Source organism: Urocitellus parryii, chromosome 1 (genome assembly GCF_045843805.1).
Source record: "Urocitellus parryii isolate mUroPar1 chromosome 1, mUroPar1.hap1, whole genome shotgun sequence".
Lineage (NCBI taxonomy): Eukaryota > Metazoa > Chordata > Mammalia > Rodentia > Sciuridae > Urocitellus > Urocitellus parryii.
Genome location: NC_135531.1, coordinates 274,412,734 through 274,429,820, shown reverse-complemented (window position 1 = coordinate 274,429,820; position 17,087 = coordinate 274,412,734). Strand labels below are relative to the sequence as shown.

At 41.6% G+C, this 17,087-nt stretch overlaps 1 protein-coding gene across 1 annotated transcript in view; it reads left to right on the top strand.

The window, feature by feature from the left end:
- Positions 1-5,987, top strand: part of Pid1 (phosphotyrosine interaction domain containing 1) — a 221,855-nt gene extending 215,868 nt beyond the window's left edge. Inside the window, exon 3 of the mRNA XM_026396250.2 lies at positions 3,926-5,987. Within this exon, the coding sequence (XP_026252035.1) occupies positions 3,926-4,402 (477 nt within the window). The 3' untranslated portion in view covers positions 4,403-5,987. The remainder of the gene's footprint in view (positions 1-3,925) is intronic.
- Positions 5,988-17,087: the final 11,100 nt, after the last annotated feature.

Below are 17,087 nucleotides of genomic sequence, written 5' to 3'. Positions count from 1 at the left end.
AAATATTTCACATAAGTGAGATTACAGTATCTGTCTTTTAATGAATAGTGTATTCTGCTTAGCTAATGTCCTCAAAGTCCATCTATGTTGTTCTGTGTCAGAATTTCCTTCCTTTTTTAGAGCTGAATATTCCATATTTACTGATCCATTCATGTGTTGATAGACACGTGGTCTATGTCCACATTTTAGGTATTTTGCATAATGCTTCTGTGAACTTGGGCATAAATGTCTCTTCACGATCCTGCTTTCTATTCTTTGGGTATACACCCAGAAATGGAATTGCTGATAATTCTGTTTTTAATTTTTAGGTGAGCTGCCATATTGTTTGCTGTGGTTTGCATGTGGTGGGTGTGCCCCAGACACCCATTGAGACTAGAGACTTTACCCTCAGGGTGGCACTATTGGAAGGTGGTGGAATCTTTGGGAGGTGGGACCTATTAGGCACATGAGATGTTTCTGGTCATCCCTTTGATATTTCTAGTGAGAAGGTTATAACAGGACCAAGCCTGGCTGCCACCCTGCTCCCTGTCCTCTTTATCCTGCTCCCCTTTCGAGATATGACTGCTGACTCTTACATATGCTTTTGCCATGAGCCACCACACCAAACCGACGGGACACCCCCCATTCCCCTACTGGCAGGTCTTGAACTTTGAACCTGCAGAATGCTTAGCTGGATAAGCCTTTTTCTCACTACTGTGTAGGTATTTCATTTGGTGGGAAAAGCTCACTGACACATTCTTCCACAGAGGCTGTCCTGTTGTAGGGTCCTGCCCACCGTGCACAGACTCCCACTTCTTCCTACCCTTGCCAACACCTGCTGTATTCTGCCTTTGTGAGAGCAGCCATGCGGATGGGTGTAAAGCCATATTTCCTATAGTTTGATTTCTGTTTCCCTAACTATTCATGGTTTTGAAGCTCTTTTCATGGGTTCATTGATTATTTGCATGTCTTCTCTGGAAAAATGTCTACTAAAGTCCTTTGCCCATTTTTGAACCAGATTTGTTTGTTGCTATCGCTGTTGACTTTTAAGAGTTTCTTGACATATTCTAGACATTAACCCCTTGACAGATTTCTAATTTGTAAGTATTTCTCCTGCGATTTCCTTCTTAATCTCTTGGTACTTTTTTGATTCATGCTTTAAAACATTTTTCATAAAGTCCCATTTGTCTCTTTTGTTTATGTATTACCAATTCCTTTAGTGTCATAGCCAAGAACTCCTTGCAGAGTTCAATATCAAGAAGCTTTTGTGTTTCCATCTGTGAGTTTCATAGACTTAGGTCTCATATTTTATTTATTTTTATTTTTTACTTTACCTTGTTAAAATTAATTAATTTATTTCAAAATTAGGTGTATATGGCAGCAGAATGCATTTTGATTCATTGTACACACAATTGCAGCACAAGTTTACATTTCTATGGTTGTACACATTATAGCATTGCATAGTCATACATGTACCTAGGGCTAGGCCTTTGGTGTATTTTGGAATTTGTCTTTGTATATAGCCTTAAGTACAGTGCTAACTGTGGATATCCAGTTTTCCCAGCACCATTTATGGAAAAGACTGGCCTTTCCCCCATTGAATGTTGCTTGGCTTCCTTTTTGAAAATCTTTTGACCCTATGTGTATTTCTGAGCTCTCTATTTTATTCCACTGTTTCTGCTTCTGTTTGCTCAACTCTACCTTTGAAGACCTCTAGTTAATTTTCCATTTTTTTTCATTCTATCATAGTTTTCAGTTCAAAAATTTCTGTTTTGATTCATTTTAAGTTTCTATTTTTTGTTATTTCCATTTGTTCATGCCTCCCTTTCTTGACTTTCCCACATTTTTCTTTAGTCCTTTGAAATCTTAAAACAGTGGTCTTCAAGTATTTGTCCAGTAGATCTGCCATCAGCTATTATTTCAGTTAGAATTTCTGTTTTGTATTTTTTCCCCCATTGAATGGGCCATACACTCCTATTTTGTTACAAATCCAGTCCAGAGGGACAGGCTGTTCACCTGGTTGTTCTCCTGGGGATGATGGGTGCTTTCAGCATCTGAGTCCCTTTCTTCCACCCGTTGTCTGTTTCGCCCTGCAGTAGCACTCCCACCCTCCTGGCCTTTCCCACTGCCTGGGCTTCTGCTGTTAGTGGGGCCTCCTCTCTTCCTTTCTTCCTGGCACCAGGCAGGTCTACTGAGCTCACACCCTCCATCACACCCAGGTATATGCCCTCCCTCAAGTTTAGCCTGTTTCCTTCCAGTGTGGCTAGAGGCACCAGGGCTGTCCCATGCTGTGTTCTGATATATGGATATCTGCTGTGGCCTCTTTCCCTGCAGCAGGCTTGCATCTCCCCTCCCTTCTCCTCTTTACCCCCCAGCAATATTTGCAAAGAAAATTCTGCCTAGCTTCAGAGGCCTGGTGCCTTGAAATCCAATGACTCACCTTTCTGAGGCTTCCCTTGAGCAGGGCTCCACTGCTCCTCTCTGAGTTCCTCGGGTACTTTCCTGTGCCCCTTGCCTGCCCTCTCCATGGTCTGCCTGCATCTCCATTGTATCTGTGCATGGGCAGAGGTTAGCGGTTGTCCAGAACCAGACCTGGCCAGCAGTGGAGCTGGGATGGGAACCTCACTTTCCTTGGATCTGACGAATCCCCAGTCACTTCCCTCCTGTCAATTTCTGACCCTCCCCACTTTCACATCAACCTCCTCTCCATTGCCCACAGCACATGGCTTTTGTGTATAGTAAGCTCCCAATAAACCTCTAGAAGGTACAGCACCTCTGCCTCTTTCCTAAAAAGTCATCTTTTTAAAGGGGCTATTCAGTTGACACTTGTTTCACAGATAACCAAAGCACTAAAGGATGCCCTGGTACCTCCCTTCTGTGTCCTAAATGTTTTGTGGTAGCCTTTATTTCCCTGCTAAACTTAAATATTGATTTGAGATCCTTGTGCCAAAAAGTTCTTTATCATGTCTTCCTGTTTCCATGAATCTTTCTCAGGGCTGCTTCTCCCCATATCCATAGTATTTATAAGTGGGTTGATTTTAAAGCTAATTAAATATTATTTTGTGTTATCTCTTATCTGGTCCTCAGGTTTTATGCATTTCCATAATGCTTATTTCCCAATGGTAACAGTTCTATCCATTTTAATGAATAAAAAATAAAATAGCTTAAATCTCTTCTTGGTATATCCTAAATAAGCTTTTTTTTTTTTTTTAAAGACAGTATTTGAATAATTTAGAATCATGTTTCTTAGTTGGGGTATTGCCTGTATTGCTATTTGATAAGACAGTATTCTAGTCTTATCTGTAGATCTTTCATTTATTATCAAATAGTCAGAGGCCCATCAGTTCAAACGCTATTTACGTTGAAAAAGAACTTGGCATGGTTGCACTTTAAAAAATCATCTCTGGGGGGGAAACAATCATGCTTTAGGCTGTAACTTAAGTAGACCAGTTTTGCGTCCTTGGCATTAGCTGGAAGCCTGCAGCCTGATGAAATCAAAACCTGGAAGATTTGCAAAGAGAACCGGGCTGGGAGATAAGTTTAACCAAGCTTTTGTTTTTCAGATGCAACGTCCTTTGATTCCTTGCTGTCATTAAATTCTGTGTGTGCATGGTGGAAAAGAAACTTTGAGTGACCTTATGATGTTAAGGAAATGCCAAATTATGTAAAAGATCCTAATCGATCATTTTTAATTTGAAAGGGGGAAAGGGAGAGGGAAATAGTTCTCTAGTTATTTGATTTTAAAAATCCAAATCTATTTAAAGAACTTCAATACATTTGCCAAGTAGTGACCTGTTAGGGAGGAAAAGGTAGAGATTCTTTCTGATGACAGTCTGTCCAGGGGGTGAGAGAGGTGTCTGTGTGTCTCCACTACGGAGCCCATTCTTCCACTGGCGTGCAGAACCTGCTGGTGACCTCTCCCTTTGCTTCCTCTTTCCTCCTGCAGGTCACCTATCTGGGGAAAGTGTCCACCTCGGGCATGCAGTTTTTATCGGGCTGCACCGAGAAGCCGGTCATCGAGCTCTGGAAGAAGCATACACTTGCCCGAGAAGACGTGTCCCCAGCCAACGCTCTCCTGGAAATCCGACCGTTCCAGGTGTGGCTGCATCACCTCGACCACAAAGGTGAGGCCACGGTCCACATGGATACCTTCCAGGTGGCCCGCATCGCCTACTGCACCGCCGACCACAACGTGAGCCCCAACATCTTCGCCTGGGTTTATAGGGAGATCAACGACGACCTGTCCTACCAGATGGACTGCCACGCCGTGGAGTGCGAGAGCAAGCTGGAGGCCAAGAAGCTGGCCCACGCCATGATGGAGGCCTTCAAGAAGACTTTCCACAGTATGAAGAGCGATGGGCGGATCCACAGGGACAGCTCGTCCGAAGAGGTTTCCCAGGAATTGGAATCCGACGATGGCTGAATGGACTTGAGATGCTGAGCAAAGGCAGCATTGGCCACGGAGTTCCAGGTGACAGGTGAATGAGCAACGATTCAAATTTGGGATGAAAAGACTGCCACACTATTGGCTGACCATGCTTTTTAAATTCCGAAGAGCAATTCTAAATCTAAAGAAATGTATCATTAAAGTAATTACGTGAAATCTGCTGCTGCTGTGACTGTGAGGAGGGTGGGAGCTTGGATGGGGAGGAAGGTTCTAGACTTTCTCTTTTTTTTTTTTTTTTCCCTTATACCAACTCCTCCTCGTGGGAGATCTTCATGCCGATTTTTAACACTCTCAGGCAAATACTCTGCGGCTGTTATTCGAGGGACCATTCCAATCTGCCTTATGAAATCCAACCAGAATGTTAGAGGCACCTCTGGATCCCTGTGGGGGGCAGCGAGGGTGCTGATGCTGGTGCAGAGCCTGCAGGGTGGAAGGGACAGCTCAGGAGGACCCAGAGCTCCTCTCCACGGCATGTTCCAGACCCTCCTCAGTACGTGAATCAGCACAGCCTTTATCAAGCTTTACAACTAACCACCTGATAGTTGGCAGTTAATTCGCAGTTAAAGATAATGCTTTTATTTACATGGATATATCAAGTAGTACCCTCTTATTGTATTCACTTCATCTATTTTCTTAGAATACTTGCAACTACTAATAATCCCTTCCCTTCTCCTGCACCATTCATCCTCCCTCCCCTTGCAGCATCCCTAGAGAAATGGATTCTCAGCATCCACTGCAGGACATCAAAGGGAAGAAAATGATCAAGCAAATGAAATAAACAGTGAATACACCAACCAGAAATCTAAAGCAGAAGCTCCCTGAGAAAAAGGGAGCAAACGATTAGCACGTAACACCCCCTGTGGAGGCTGACCCTTTTACAAACCCGATTTAATGTCACTTGCTTGGTCCATGGTCCTGTCTGATGAACCCTCCATGGAAAGCTTCAAATCTCCTTTGCCACCACAAGGAAGCTTTGCTCCAGCACTCAACACTGCTCTCAAGTAGGGAATGAGTTGCGTAAATGCAGCTGGTCTAGAGAAACTACGTCCACTGAAACCTAAAGGGAAATCTTATCTTGTTCTCTGAAAGTTGGTGATGTCTTAGAGTCAGAATTGCCCACTGGTTCATGGTTTCTAATGAGAAATTCTCCCTAGGAAAGCTGAGAATTCTCAGTCTCACAGATCTTTAAATACCATCAAGAATGGAATGTGTTTCATGGGATGAAATACAACGTGTTGGTTCAGATACATGCATTTAAGGCTGAGAGCAGATGAGTAATTTTCCAAGTAATACTGCTCCTTTACAAAGTCTGTTTTTATTCTTGGTAATGCTAGGGGCACTGGGCACCTTAGAAGCCTTAAATGAAAGCCAATATAATCCAGACAGCGATGGTGTCAGCATTTGGTCTGTGGATCTGTGTGTCCTTGTATGTGTTTGTGTGTTTGTACGTGTGCCCCTGTGTGTGGGTCCAGTTTTCAGGCATGTACAGTGAGCATGGCTCATACTGAGGAGGACTTGTCTCCTGAAGATATGCTTGTTGCTTTACGACATATGTAAACGATTCTTTAGCGTAAATGCATTCATTCTTTAATAAAAATATGTTTGAGTTAATAAATCGGAAGAGTTTCATACTTTGTTTGTTTTCTTTTCCAAGCAATGGAAACCCAAATAGTAAAATAGATCAAATTGAGTAAGGAGAACAATTCTATCTAAAGAAAAATTTTATACTTGCTCATAAATTGCCCGTTCCTTGGTTGTGTTTAAAAATCTTGTTTTATCTTCTAAATATTTAATTTGTTTTTAATGGTTAGCCTACCCTTAACTGAGATAACACACCAACGGTTGGAAAGAGTTATTTGGTACAATAGATTTATTTCAGAAGAATGCCTCCAGAATATTTTGCAAATTATTGCTATTTTGAAAATCCCCTGTACATCTTTGGAGAAGCCACGCTGAAATCCTGGAAGGTAAGCTCTGAGGAGACTGGTTAAAAACCATCTCCTCCAAGCCATGATTTCTCAGAATGGCCCCATCAATCAAGCCAGGCAGGTGGCCTTGGAGTCTGTGTGTTTTCAGAAATGCCCTTCATGGTATCAGTAACAAATATAAAGGCTTTTAAAGTGAAAATGTGGGTGCCTGCTAAAAAGATGAACTCAAGTGAGAATTACTACCCAACTCTTGTGATGGAAATGGCTTTTCTCTCCAGTCCAACTTTCCCCAATTTTATTTCCACTCCACTGTCCTTGAACATACATCTGAAAGGAAGAGAAACAACAAACCAGAGAGCATATTTTCAAAACCATGTCATTTTCCTCTCTGAGTAAAAGCTGAATCCCAAGTGCATTTGTGGTTATTTTTTTTTGGGGGGGGGGAACTTTGCTAATATTTTTTTCAGAGTCCTAAGTGACACACGCTATGTAACTCACTCAAATCATATTGACATGACATTTTGCATGGGATGAATGGTAAGCAATAGAAAGATAAATACACAAAGACTATGAAGTCTTTGGTAGGGGCCAATAGTTATTCCTCTCAGAGGGAAGATTCAGGTTTGTAATTTTTTTTTTCTTTTTTTGGTACCAGATATTGAACTCAGGGACACTTGATCATTGAACCACATCCCCAACCCTTTTTATATTTTATTTAGAGACAGAGTCTTGCTGAGTTGTATAGGGCCTGCAGTCCTCCTGCCTCAGCCTCCCAAGCTGCTGGGATTACAGGCCTGCACCACTGGGTCCAGCTGTAATATTTTTAAATGCTTTTCACTCCCCCTTCCTGAGCTAGCTTTTCTACGTCCCATTCCTGTGAGTTACCTCCTATGCTCCTCAAACATATCCTGTAGGCAGGTGTGACAGTTGCTTCAGACATGAGGAAACTGAGGCTTAGAGAGATGAAATCGCTTAGTAGAGGCAAAGCAGGTGGGGTGTGTTTGATCCCTCTGGTCCAGGCCTGAGGCCCTGTTGCAGCAAGTTCCATCATACCTGGGTCTTTCATTTCCATTTCTCTCAAAATCACCTAACTTATTATAAATTCGCATATCTAGAGCATTCTGAAGAAGCATTCTTTGCTATTTATTTTGGAAGTATTTTTGGCCATGATAGAATTTTAAAAGCCAAGCCCCAAGAAGCTTTATTTGAGCAAAAAAAGTAATATCAACCCTTGATTAGGGATTTTCTGGCTGGGGGCAAAGGTCACAATCCTCTTCTTCTCTGAAATCAAGATTTCTGTTTTGCTTATTTTGTGTTGCTCAGGACTCATTAAAACACTCCATCAAGTCCTTCTGGTACAGGACTCTGTAGCATCCGGTAATTTTCTTCCATGTCATTCGGTGCCGTTTTCAACCTTATTTTAATTTACATATTTATGTAAATATCTGTTTAAATATCTGGTTAATTGTCTTAAGATGGGGAATTTGTCCCTTTTTTCCAGTTTTATCCCCAGCTCCTCTAGCAGGACGAGGCACTGGGGAGGAGCTCCTCAAGGTGAGAGATACACACATCCAAGGGACAATCACTGTGTGTCTTTGATTCACAAATTCTAGGGCAGGATCCTGGAGCACTAGAAGGTTCCCTAGTAACTCCCCCACCCAGTTTCCTCAAAAGTGAGCAAATAGCTTTCTTCTGAAGAAAAACACGGCTCCTCACCCAATTCCCAAAAGAAGCTGTGGCTGCCTGGAGATAAGGGCCCAGTGCTGGATGCAGCTGGATGACTGAGGGGGCAGCCAGGTGCTGTGTCTCCAGACACCAGCATTTAGTGGATGAGAGAACTTTTGTCATATGTTGTCCCTGTTTATTTCTGTCATTTAAAAGAAGAGAATGACTGTGGAGGGAGGGCACTTTTACATTCTGATAAACGAAGCCTGGTGAATTTGGCTGGGTTTTTCCACCAAGCTTATCCTGTAGAAATGTCTTTTTTTCTTTTCTGTCCCCTCCTCTGCTTTTTCTATTTCTTTGTTTCTTCCACCCTTTCTTCCTTTTCTCTCTTTCTGCCTTCTATGTTTATTAACCCCTCGATACATTCCAGACTCTGTTGGATTTTAGAAGGCAGGAGCCTGTATGCTCTGAATCTGAAACCACACTTTCTGGTTTGTGATCCACTGGTGCAAAACTTGGCAAGACTGAGGAACAGTGAAGCTTTCCTACCCTATTATTTATTTATTCAGTTATCTTAATTAGATGGGACATGACTTAATTCTTCATTGTCTACCATTGCTTAAATATTCAAAAAACATGTTCTTCCAGTCTCTCAGATATACACTAAACTAACTTAGAGTGAAGGTGAAGACACCCATAATTGTCAGAAGGCAACTCCAAAATTCTGATTGATCTTCAAGTTTTCTGCGTAATGATGAGATTTGGCTCCGGGAATAATTTGGCTCCTGGAATAATTGATCAGCTTGAAACCTTTGGCTTCTCCTTCTGAAGAGGTGCCAAATGATAATAGTCACAAGAAGAAAACTAAGTGTGGTGCAGAGAAGCCCAAGCATAGAAAGAAAAACAGCAGGAAGGGTAGAAACCAGTTGCTCAGAGGATATTTGGATATTTGCAAATAGACCTTACTCTGGATATTTGCAAATGAGCCATATTTGTTAAAATGAATCTAAGACATGGCGATCTTGTACAATTGAGCACAACTAATACTCCCAGACTTGTGGAAAGTGTTTCTTTTGAAATGCCCTAGTAAGATTTATCTTGGGCTTTGCTTATGCACACAAAATTGGGGATTCAACATGAATCTGAGTAGATTTTCTTTGGGATACTTAATGGTTTCTACTTTAAAAAATAATGTTCCTAAGTGTTTGATAGCTTGGCTTAGAAGTTTCTCGAGTGATAGTAAACTAAGATTAGTGACTTCTTATGTATTAATTCAACCACCTCATGATAAATAAATCAATAATTATCAATACCTCCATATCTATACCTTCTTTTAACAGCTATTTTCTAAATGAGTACACACACACACACACACACGTATTCCTTTTTGAAAGCGTATATGTAGGGAAAGTTTGGATTATTTGAAAACTTTGTGAAAGTTTTTTTAAATATTTATTTTTTAGTTATAGTTGGACACAATATCTTTACTTATTTATTTTTATGTAGTGTTGGGGATCGAACCCAGGGCCTCACCCATGCTAGGCGAGCACTCTACCGCTGAGCCACAACCCCAGCCCGAAAACTGTGTGAAATTTGTAAAATAAAACATGATACTGCATGAGACCTGTTTGATATCAATTCTATCATTACATTGCCTTAGTTGCCCTTCCAGAACATTCTTTGCCCTCTGGGGGGCAAAGCTTAAGAGAAGCTCATAAGGAAATATCCACTTAGGAGGAAGAGCCAAGAGTAGGCTGCATTCCATAGTCTTTTCTTTTTTAGGAATTAATTATTTTAATGACATGGTTGCATATATTTATAGCATACAACATGATGTCTTGAATATGCACATATTGTGGATTGTCTAAATCAAACTAATAAACATGTGCATTGTTTCACATAATTGCTTCTATGGTGAGAACAGTTTAAATCTCCCTTGGCAATTTTCAGGAAATTAAAAACACAGTGAGATGTCATCTTGTACTTGTTAGAATCACTACTGTCAAAAAGACAAAAGATAACAGGTGTTGTAAGGATGTAGAAAGGAAAGGGAAACTTTGTACACTGTAGGTAGGAATTTGAGTTGGTGAAGCCATTATGGGGAACAATCTGGAGGTTCTTCAAATAACTAAACACAGAACTGCTATATGATGCAGCAACCCCACTTCTGGTTATGAAATCAGTATGTCAAATAGACTTCTGCACTCTCTCTTTCATGGAAGCATCATTCCCAATAGCCAATATATGGTATCAACCCAAGTGTCCATCAGCAGGCAAATAGATGAAGAAAATGTGCTATATAAATATACACACACAAAAGGTTATTCAGCTTAAAGAAGAAGAAAATTCTGTCATTGGCAAAAATATGTATTAATTTGAAGGGCATTTATCTAAGTGAAATAAGTCAGGCAAGAAAGACAACTGCATGATCTTACTTATATGTAAAAACTCAAAGTGTAGCATTTAAGGAAACAGAAAGGTGGTGGTTCCCAGGAGCTGGGGAGGTATTGGACAAAAGAAACAAAATTTCAGGTTGACAGAAGTAGTAAGTTCAACAGTCTACCATACAGCATGGTTACTGTAGTGAACCATAGTTTATAATAGTCATGATCACTTTTTGATGTAAATTTTGGATCAGTGAAGACTCAATCTTGTTATAGGTCTAAACATTTGCGGTTCTGATTCCAATTTTGCCCAAAACCCCACACCTAACAAGTGTCACTGTGTTTGTGATTGGATTATCTTCATGTAGAGGGTGTTACATGAATGGAAACATCTCCGCTGGGGGCCTGGATGGAACTGGGCCCTTAATTTAGCCCTCTCTGATAGCTTACTGCCTTTCCCATGCTGATTGCAATAGCTTTTCCTAGAATTGAGTACCACGCTTCTAGAAATTGGTATATTTAAAGCTTGTTTACCTTAGACAAACTAATTAGAAGTTTGTGGTTTTAGTCTTGAAAATGTTAGGTTTTATGTTTGTTTTAATAAAAAAAAAATATAAACAGGATGAATAATGTTGCTATAGAAAATACAGCCTATTGGGAAAACATTGGTAATTGACTAGATAAAGTATAATTTCAGCAGGAGGGAAGCAGCTTGACTGAAATTGCACCTTTGCAATGTCCGTTTCAGGCCACTTTTCTGTTTGTAAAAGTGAGTTGTTCAAGTGGGTTATTCACTACACAAGAGAAGGTTAACATAACCCTCGACTAATTCAGAGTCTTGAAAGTAGTAAAATTTCTCTTTTTAAAAAGTATCCGTCATTTATGTTCCTCTTCTCTTTCAGATGGTATAAATGTTTAGTTCTAAAAATAAAACCTAAACCCTAAAATGATCCTTTGTCAGAGAAAGAGTTGTTGAAATAACTCTACACGACTATTTTTTTTTTCCTCTCTTAAATCAGGACATTAAATCATTGTATTTCACCTTAAGAAGCTCAGTAACTAATCAAGGGCATATAGTAAATCAATTGTGAAATTTATTTTTAGTGGTCTGACTTGTATTTAAATTTCACAAATGTGCAGTTTTTCAGATCTAGGAATGTACTTGTGACAGCATTGACCCCCTTCCGTCTGAGCATACATTAATTCTATTTGAGCCACATTTGAGATTCTGAGGGTGATTCCACCCAGCTTGTGCCCTGCCCAGTGTCCATGGTAAACAGTGCCAAGTGGGAATTGGAAAACATCTCCTGCTCCTGTAGCAACATTTATGTGAGAGGAGGGATCAGCCTGTAGGAACAGAAACTTTTGCAATCCACCAGCCTAGGAGGTGTATTTTGCCCACAGGTGATATATTCACAATTCACCTTAAAAATAGCAGCTGTGAGTTTTACCCATATCTCAGTCCTTAGTCTGCTGGGCGGTGGGTGGGTGGGGGGCTTCTGGTTAACACTGACACTGGTTTTCCTAAAGGTTCCAGATAACTTGTCCACCTTTTCTTCTTTCATTGCCCATCACTAACCCGCTGGGTTTATACTTAAGGAGACAGAGGAAGGAAAGGAGTAAACTGTTGGAGTGCAGAAGCTGTGACCAGCACTGTCCCTAGGGATGGTTATTCCTCTGTAAGTGGCATCTCCACTTTGCAGAGGTCGCACTGTTAGGCAGCAGCAGAGTTGGAATTCAAGTTCAGACGCCTAGAACATCCAGTGCTAGACACCCCACCACTCCGCAGGCTTCACAAACCCAAAGAGGGGCCATCAGTGACCAGAGATCATGTTCTGGAGAAGAGCCATCGATCTGACCTCAGAGCTTGCCTGACTTCTAACCTCAGAATCCAAACAATTGTAAGTGCTGACTCATTGCATTCTAAGGCTTCAGGATGGAAAATATTGCTTCTGAAGAATCAAAGAATTGTTTCCTTAGTCATATTTCTTCTCTGTTGCTCTTGAGAGAACAGCGTGACACGATCCACATGTTAGAAATAAGACAAAATTTAGAAAACAAGGAGGAATTCATTGTGGAGGTCCCCCGGGGACACTCTATGGTCCATGGCAGAAGGCCCTGAAGATAAAGGTTGGTGTCACTCACTAGGTAGGACGCCCAGGCACAAGTCTCTTCTTTCTTCTTCTCTCTTAATCCTGCCATTGACTCCAGGCTTTCCTGGCCCCATGGTGACAGGGATGGGCTGAAGTCAAGCACCAGCAGCTCCTGAGGAAGAAAGAGAGAGCCCTGCATGACCCACCATTGGGTTGCTGTCAGCTCTGATAATTTCTGCACATGGGATGTGTTTGTCTTTTTTTCTGTAAACGGCCTTCTTAAAGGGCAGTCTCCACGTGAAACTTTTCTCCCATTTTACTCTCCTATTTTGGGGCAAGGAATTGTTATGGTTTAGATGTGAGGTGTCCCCCAAAAGGTCATGGGTGAGACGATGCAAGCAGGTTTGGAGGAGAAATGATGGGGTGATAGCCTTAACCTGATCAGTGAATTAACCTGCCCCCCCACCCCCTCCCCCGCCATGGGATTGACTGAGAGGTAACTGGAGGCAGGTGTGGTGTGGCTGGAGGAGGTGGTTCACTAGGGGAGTGGCCATGGGGCATATATTTTGCATCTGGAGAGTGGAGTCTCTCTCTCTCTCTCTGCTTCCTGATCAGCATGTCAGCTGCTTCCCTCTGCCACACTCTTCCTCCATGATGTTCAGTCTCACCTCAAGCCCCGAGGAATGGAGCTGGCCTTCTATGGACTGAGACATCTGAAACTGTGAGCCTGCAAATAATCTTTTCCTCCTCTACGATTGTTCTGGTCAGATCTTTTAGTTACAGCATCAAAAAAAGCTGGTTAAAATAGAATCTGCACACGTCACCTCCAGCCTCACCACGTCTCTGGGCCTCCAGAGTTTCTATTATTCCAACTTAAATTTGATTATGCCAGACTTTTGCTTAAAATCCTCACACTGTCTGCAAGATAAACTAATTAGTGTCTCCCCTCCTCCCCTTTGAGCCCTCTCTTCTTAATTTCATATTTTAGAGTAATACACAAGCTCCTTCTCATGTTCCCACCTTGACTCTGTGTTGCCCTGGACAGGGACTTTAGTATCTCAGGCCTCAGTTTCCTCATCTGAAAAGTAGGCCTAATTGGTGCCTAACTCACAGGGTCAATGAGGATGGAGGAGAGGACACAGGTGGAGAGGCTGGGCCAGGGCTCCGGCCTTCAGAGCTTTCACTAGCAAAGCTTTTGGGGGTTTTCATTGGCTCTTTTTGTTCTCCCCTAGGAACCTGCTGGGTATTCCAAAGAGCCCTTGGCAATTTCCCAAGACTTGGCCATGGCATACCTGCTCTCCTCTTTGCTTCTGGTTCCTTCTCTTAGACACCTGCAGACTCTAGAAGACACCTCTGTTGTTGTCTGCACTTAAAGCAGACAACTATTTCCAAGTCTTCTCCACGCCTGCCCTGACAGTTTCCGGGCAGTGACATCCAATAACCATATGTTGGCAGACACACATATGATTTTAAATTTTCTAGAAACTGAATAGTTTCTTTTAAGAAAGAAATCAGTGAAATGAATTTTAATAGCATACTATATTTAATCCAATATATCAACAATATTATCACTTAAAAATAAGATACAAACTGTATTAGTAAAACATTTTATTCTACTTATATTATGTCCTTAAAATCTAGTAGATGTTTTGCACTCTGCAGACCCATCACATGCTCATAGATACATATGAGTGGTAGCTACTGTATCGAATGGCATAGCCCAGAGGGCAAGAATCACAGCCTCAGATCTCTCACCCACAAAGCCCATCCCAGTGGCTGGTGCATAGGAGGTGCTCATATCTGCTTATCTAATGAATAAAATGTTGCGCGTGTAACCCTTCCTCAGGCATGCACATGTATCAGTTTTCTAGAGCTGCATAACGAAATGTCACAAACTGGGTGGTTTAAATACCAGAAATTTAATTTCTCATGGTTTTAGAAACTGGAAAATGGAGACCAAGATATTGGCAGACGCTGCAGGGAAGAATTTGTTCCCTGCCTTCTTCTTGCTTCTGGTAGTTTGCTGGCAATCTTTGGCTTTCTTTGGCTTCTATATTGCTCCAATCTCCATCTTCATTTCTCATGGCATTCGTGTGTGTGTGTGTGTATGTGTGTGTGTGTGTGTTTTCAAAATTCCTTCTTTTAGAAGGTCACTAGTCATATTGGACTGGGGACTCATTTTGAAAAATTATCTGCAATAATCTTCTCAAAGTCACATTCTGAGATACTGAGGATGGGACTTCAGGGTAGGAACTAAGGGTCCCAATTCAGCCCCTAATGATAAAGGAAGCATTAATGATGTTGAGCTTTGGTTCCGGGGTCAGGCCTTAAAGGGGCAGAGCAAGGCTCCACTTCAAGTTGTTCAATTCCAAATTTAATACCTTTCCTACTGCTGTCATTTTGGGGAAATTTCATTATCTGGGCTCAGTTTCTCTGGGCCAGCCAGAGTTGTGCCTGAGTTATGGAGAACAGGAGATGGTTTCTTTGAAGCATATTTTTATTTATTTTTTAAAAATTCTTTGTGAAATAAAATTAACATGGTTTTTGAAATGCACAGGCATTACAAGGAGATAAAATTCCCCTGAAATTGCCCTTTCTCATCTTTCATTTCCTTTTATTGCAATAGCATCTGGCCATGGCTGGTTTGGGTTATCTGCTGAGGGAAATGAGGTTGTGAGGGGAGAGAATGTAAGAAACGGCTCAAAGCAGCAAGATGACCCTGTTCTCTGTGTGACAACAGCCAGTTCCTTGAGGCTAAGTTTCCGTAGCTCAGCCAACTCTGGTCTAAGCCAATCCCCAGAACTCCCCTCGTGGTGCCCCTTGTAAAATATTTTGGGGGAAACTAGTGTTTTCCAAGTATCTCAAAATGATCCAACTAAAATCTCCACATCACCAAGGGAAGCCTTTGAAGGCCAGAATTTGGGATTTGCCAATAATGTAGGGATTGTGGTGTGTTGCTGCGTCTGCAGAATCTGGCTGTGTGGTTATGTCTCCTCTGCACCGCACCGAAGAATCATATTCCTCTGCCTCACTGAGGAAGGACATCTTTTGCCAGGATGTAAAATGTAGCTTCAATGCCACTCATTTCAGATAAGCCCATACCAGCAATTGATTGGCTCGCAACCCAAGGACTCCTGTAGATTTGGGGAAATTGAGTACAGCAAAGTATTTGCCAGCCTGATTATTCAATTCTTTCCTTTAAAGGTCAGACTTTGCTAGATCATGATTAAAGTTTCCTTTTTTATAAATTGCCTTTTTCTTCAAAATGAGCTTCCACCCAGAGGACTTGGAAAACTTGTTCTTTCTCCTTTTCTCTGAAAACTTAATGAGCCTTGCAATTCCTTTTAATGTAACAATTTTGGAAGTGCTAAAGTTGGTCTCTTTGTTTTTAGGCAAATCTAAGTGACACCAGACTCCATCTAGTCTCCATTGGTGGCTGTCTCAGGAAGTATTTGAGGATACGAGATTTGAGGCAATATGTTCTAGGCTTTCTTTACAGGCTCAGAATATACTTCAATAGGAACTCTGAATAACACTCAGTAGGCCCTCCCTGGGTATCTTCTTGGAGAGATAGGTAGGTACAAGACAATAACTAATGGATTATTTCATACATGCTCAATACAATGCACTAGCAGGGCCATTGCACTTGACCATGGGGTGAGAGTTAAAAAGAAGAGAGTTTTGAGGGAACCAAAATAGTAAGGGCTAACACTTTTACGCGGATACCAAGTACATAACACGTAAAATGCATCAACTCATTTAATCCAGACAGAATCCTACAGTAGGAGATTTTTCACTCATTACAATGGAGAGCTAATGTTGAGAAGCTTAAGGAAGTTGGCAGAAGCCCATAATGAATAGGAAACAGAAATAGGACTAAACTCAGGATGCTCTGATCCAAAAGCCTATGACTTACCTCCACTCACCATGGAGACATCAGAGTTGGCCCTCTCTGTAACCACCTCCTGCACAGCCTCTAGGTCTTCTAGGAGGGATCTTACACTTTTTCAATAGATTGCATCTGGCTGAGACCAGCCAGGTAGCGTAGTGCCTGCTATCTGGCCAGCTGTTGTTGGGTCGGCCATTTGTAACTGTTTACACTTCACCTCCAGCAGTGGGTACCAAGGATGATACCGAGAGCAGCCCATTTCCATTAGGGCTCAGAAAGTAAAATTGTTTAACTTCACCTAGACCATTTTAATGGTTCTTTTTGGTCCTTTCCCTAGAACCCACTTAAAATACAATTAAGTCCTTCTCTTCTTCTATGCACATGGGGAATCTGAATATTTAGTTGGAATGATGTTGAGATTTAAATGAGAATGAACAATTACTGGGGTATCAGACTTTAGACTTTTTAGTGTCATTTTTTTTCATTTTATACCTCACAAAACCATATACAGATGGAGTTATTCTTATTTTGTAGGCAAGGGAAATTAAGTTCAGAGAGCTTAAGCCTTTTGCTAAATATTCCTCCTAGGGAGGTGGCCTAACCCTCTCAGGTGAGCAAAGGCACTTGGTCTGTACCTGGAGCAGGGCACAGCCAGTCCAGGTAAGTCACGAAGATGTTTCTGCACCTGGATCTCTTCCACAC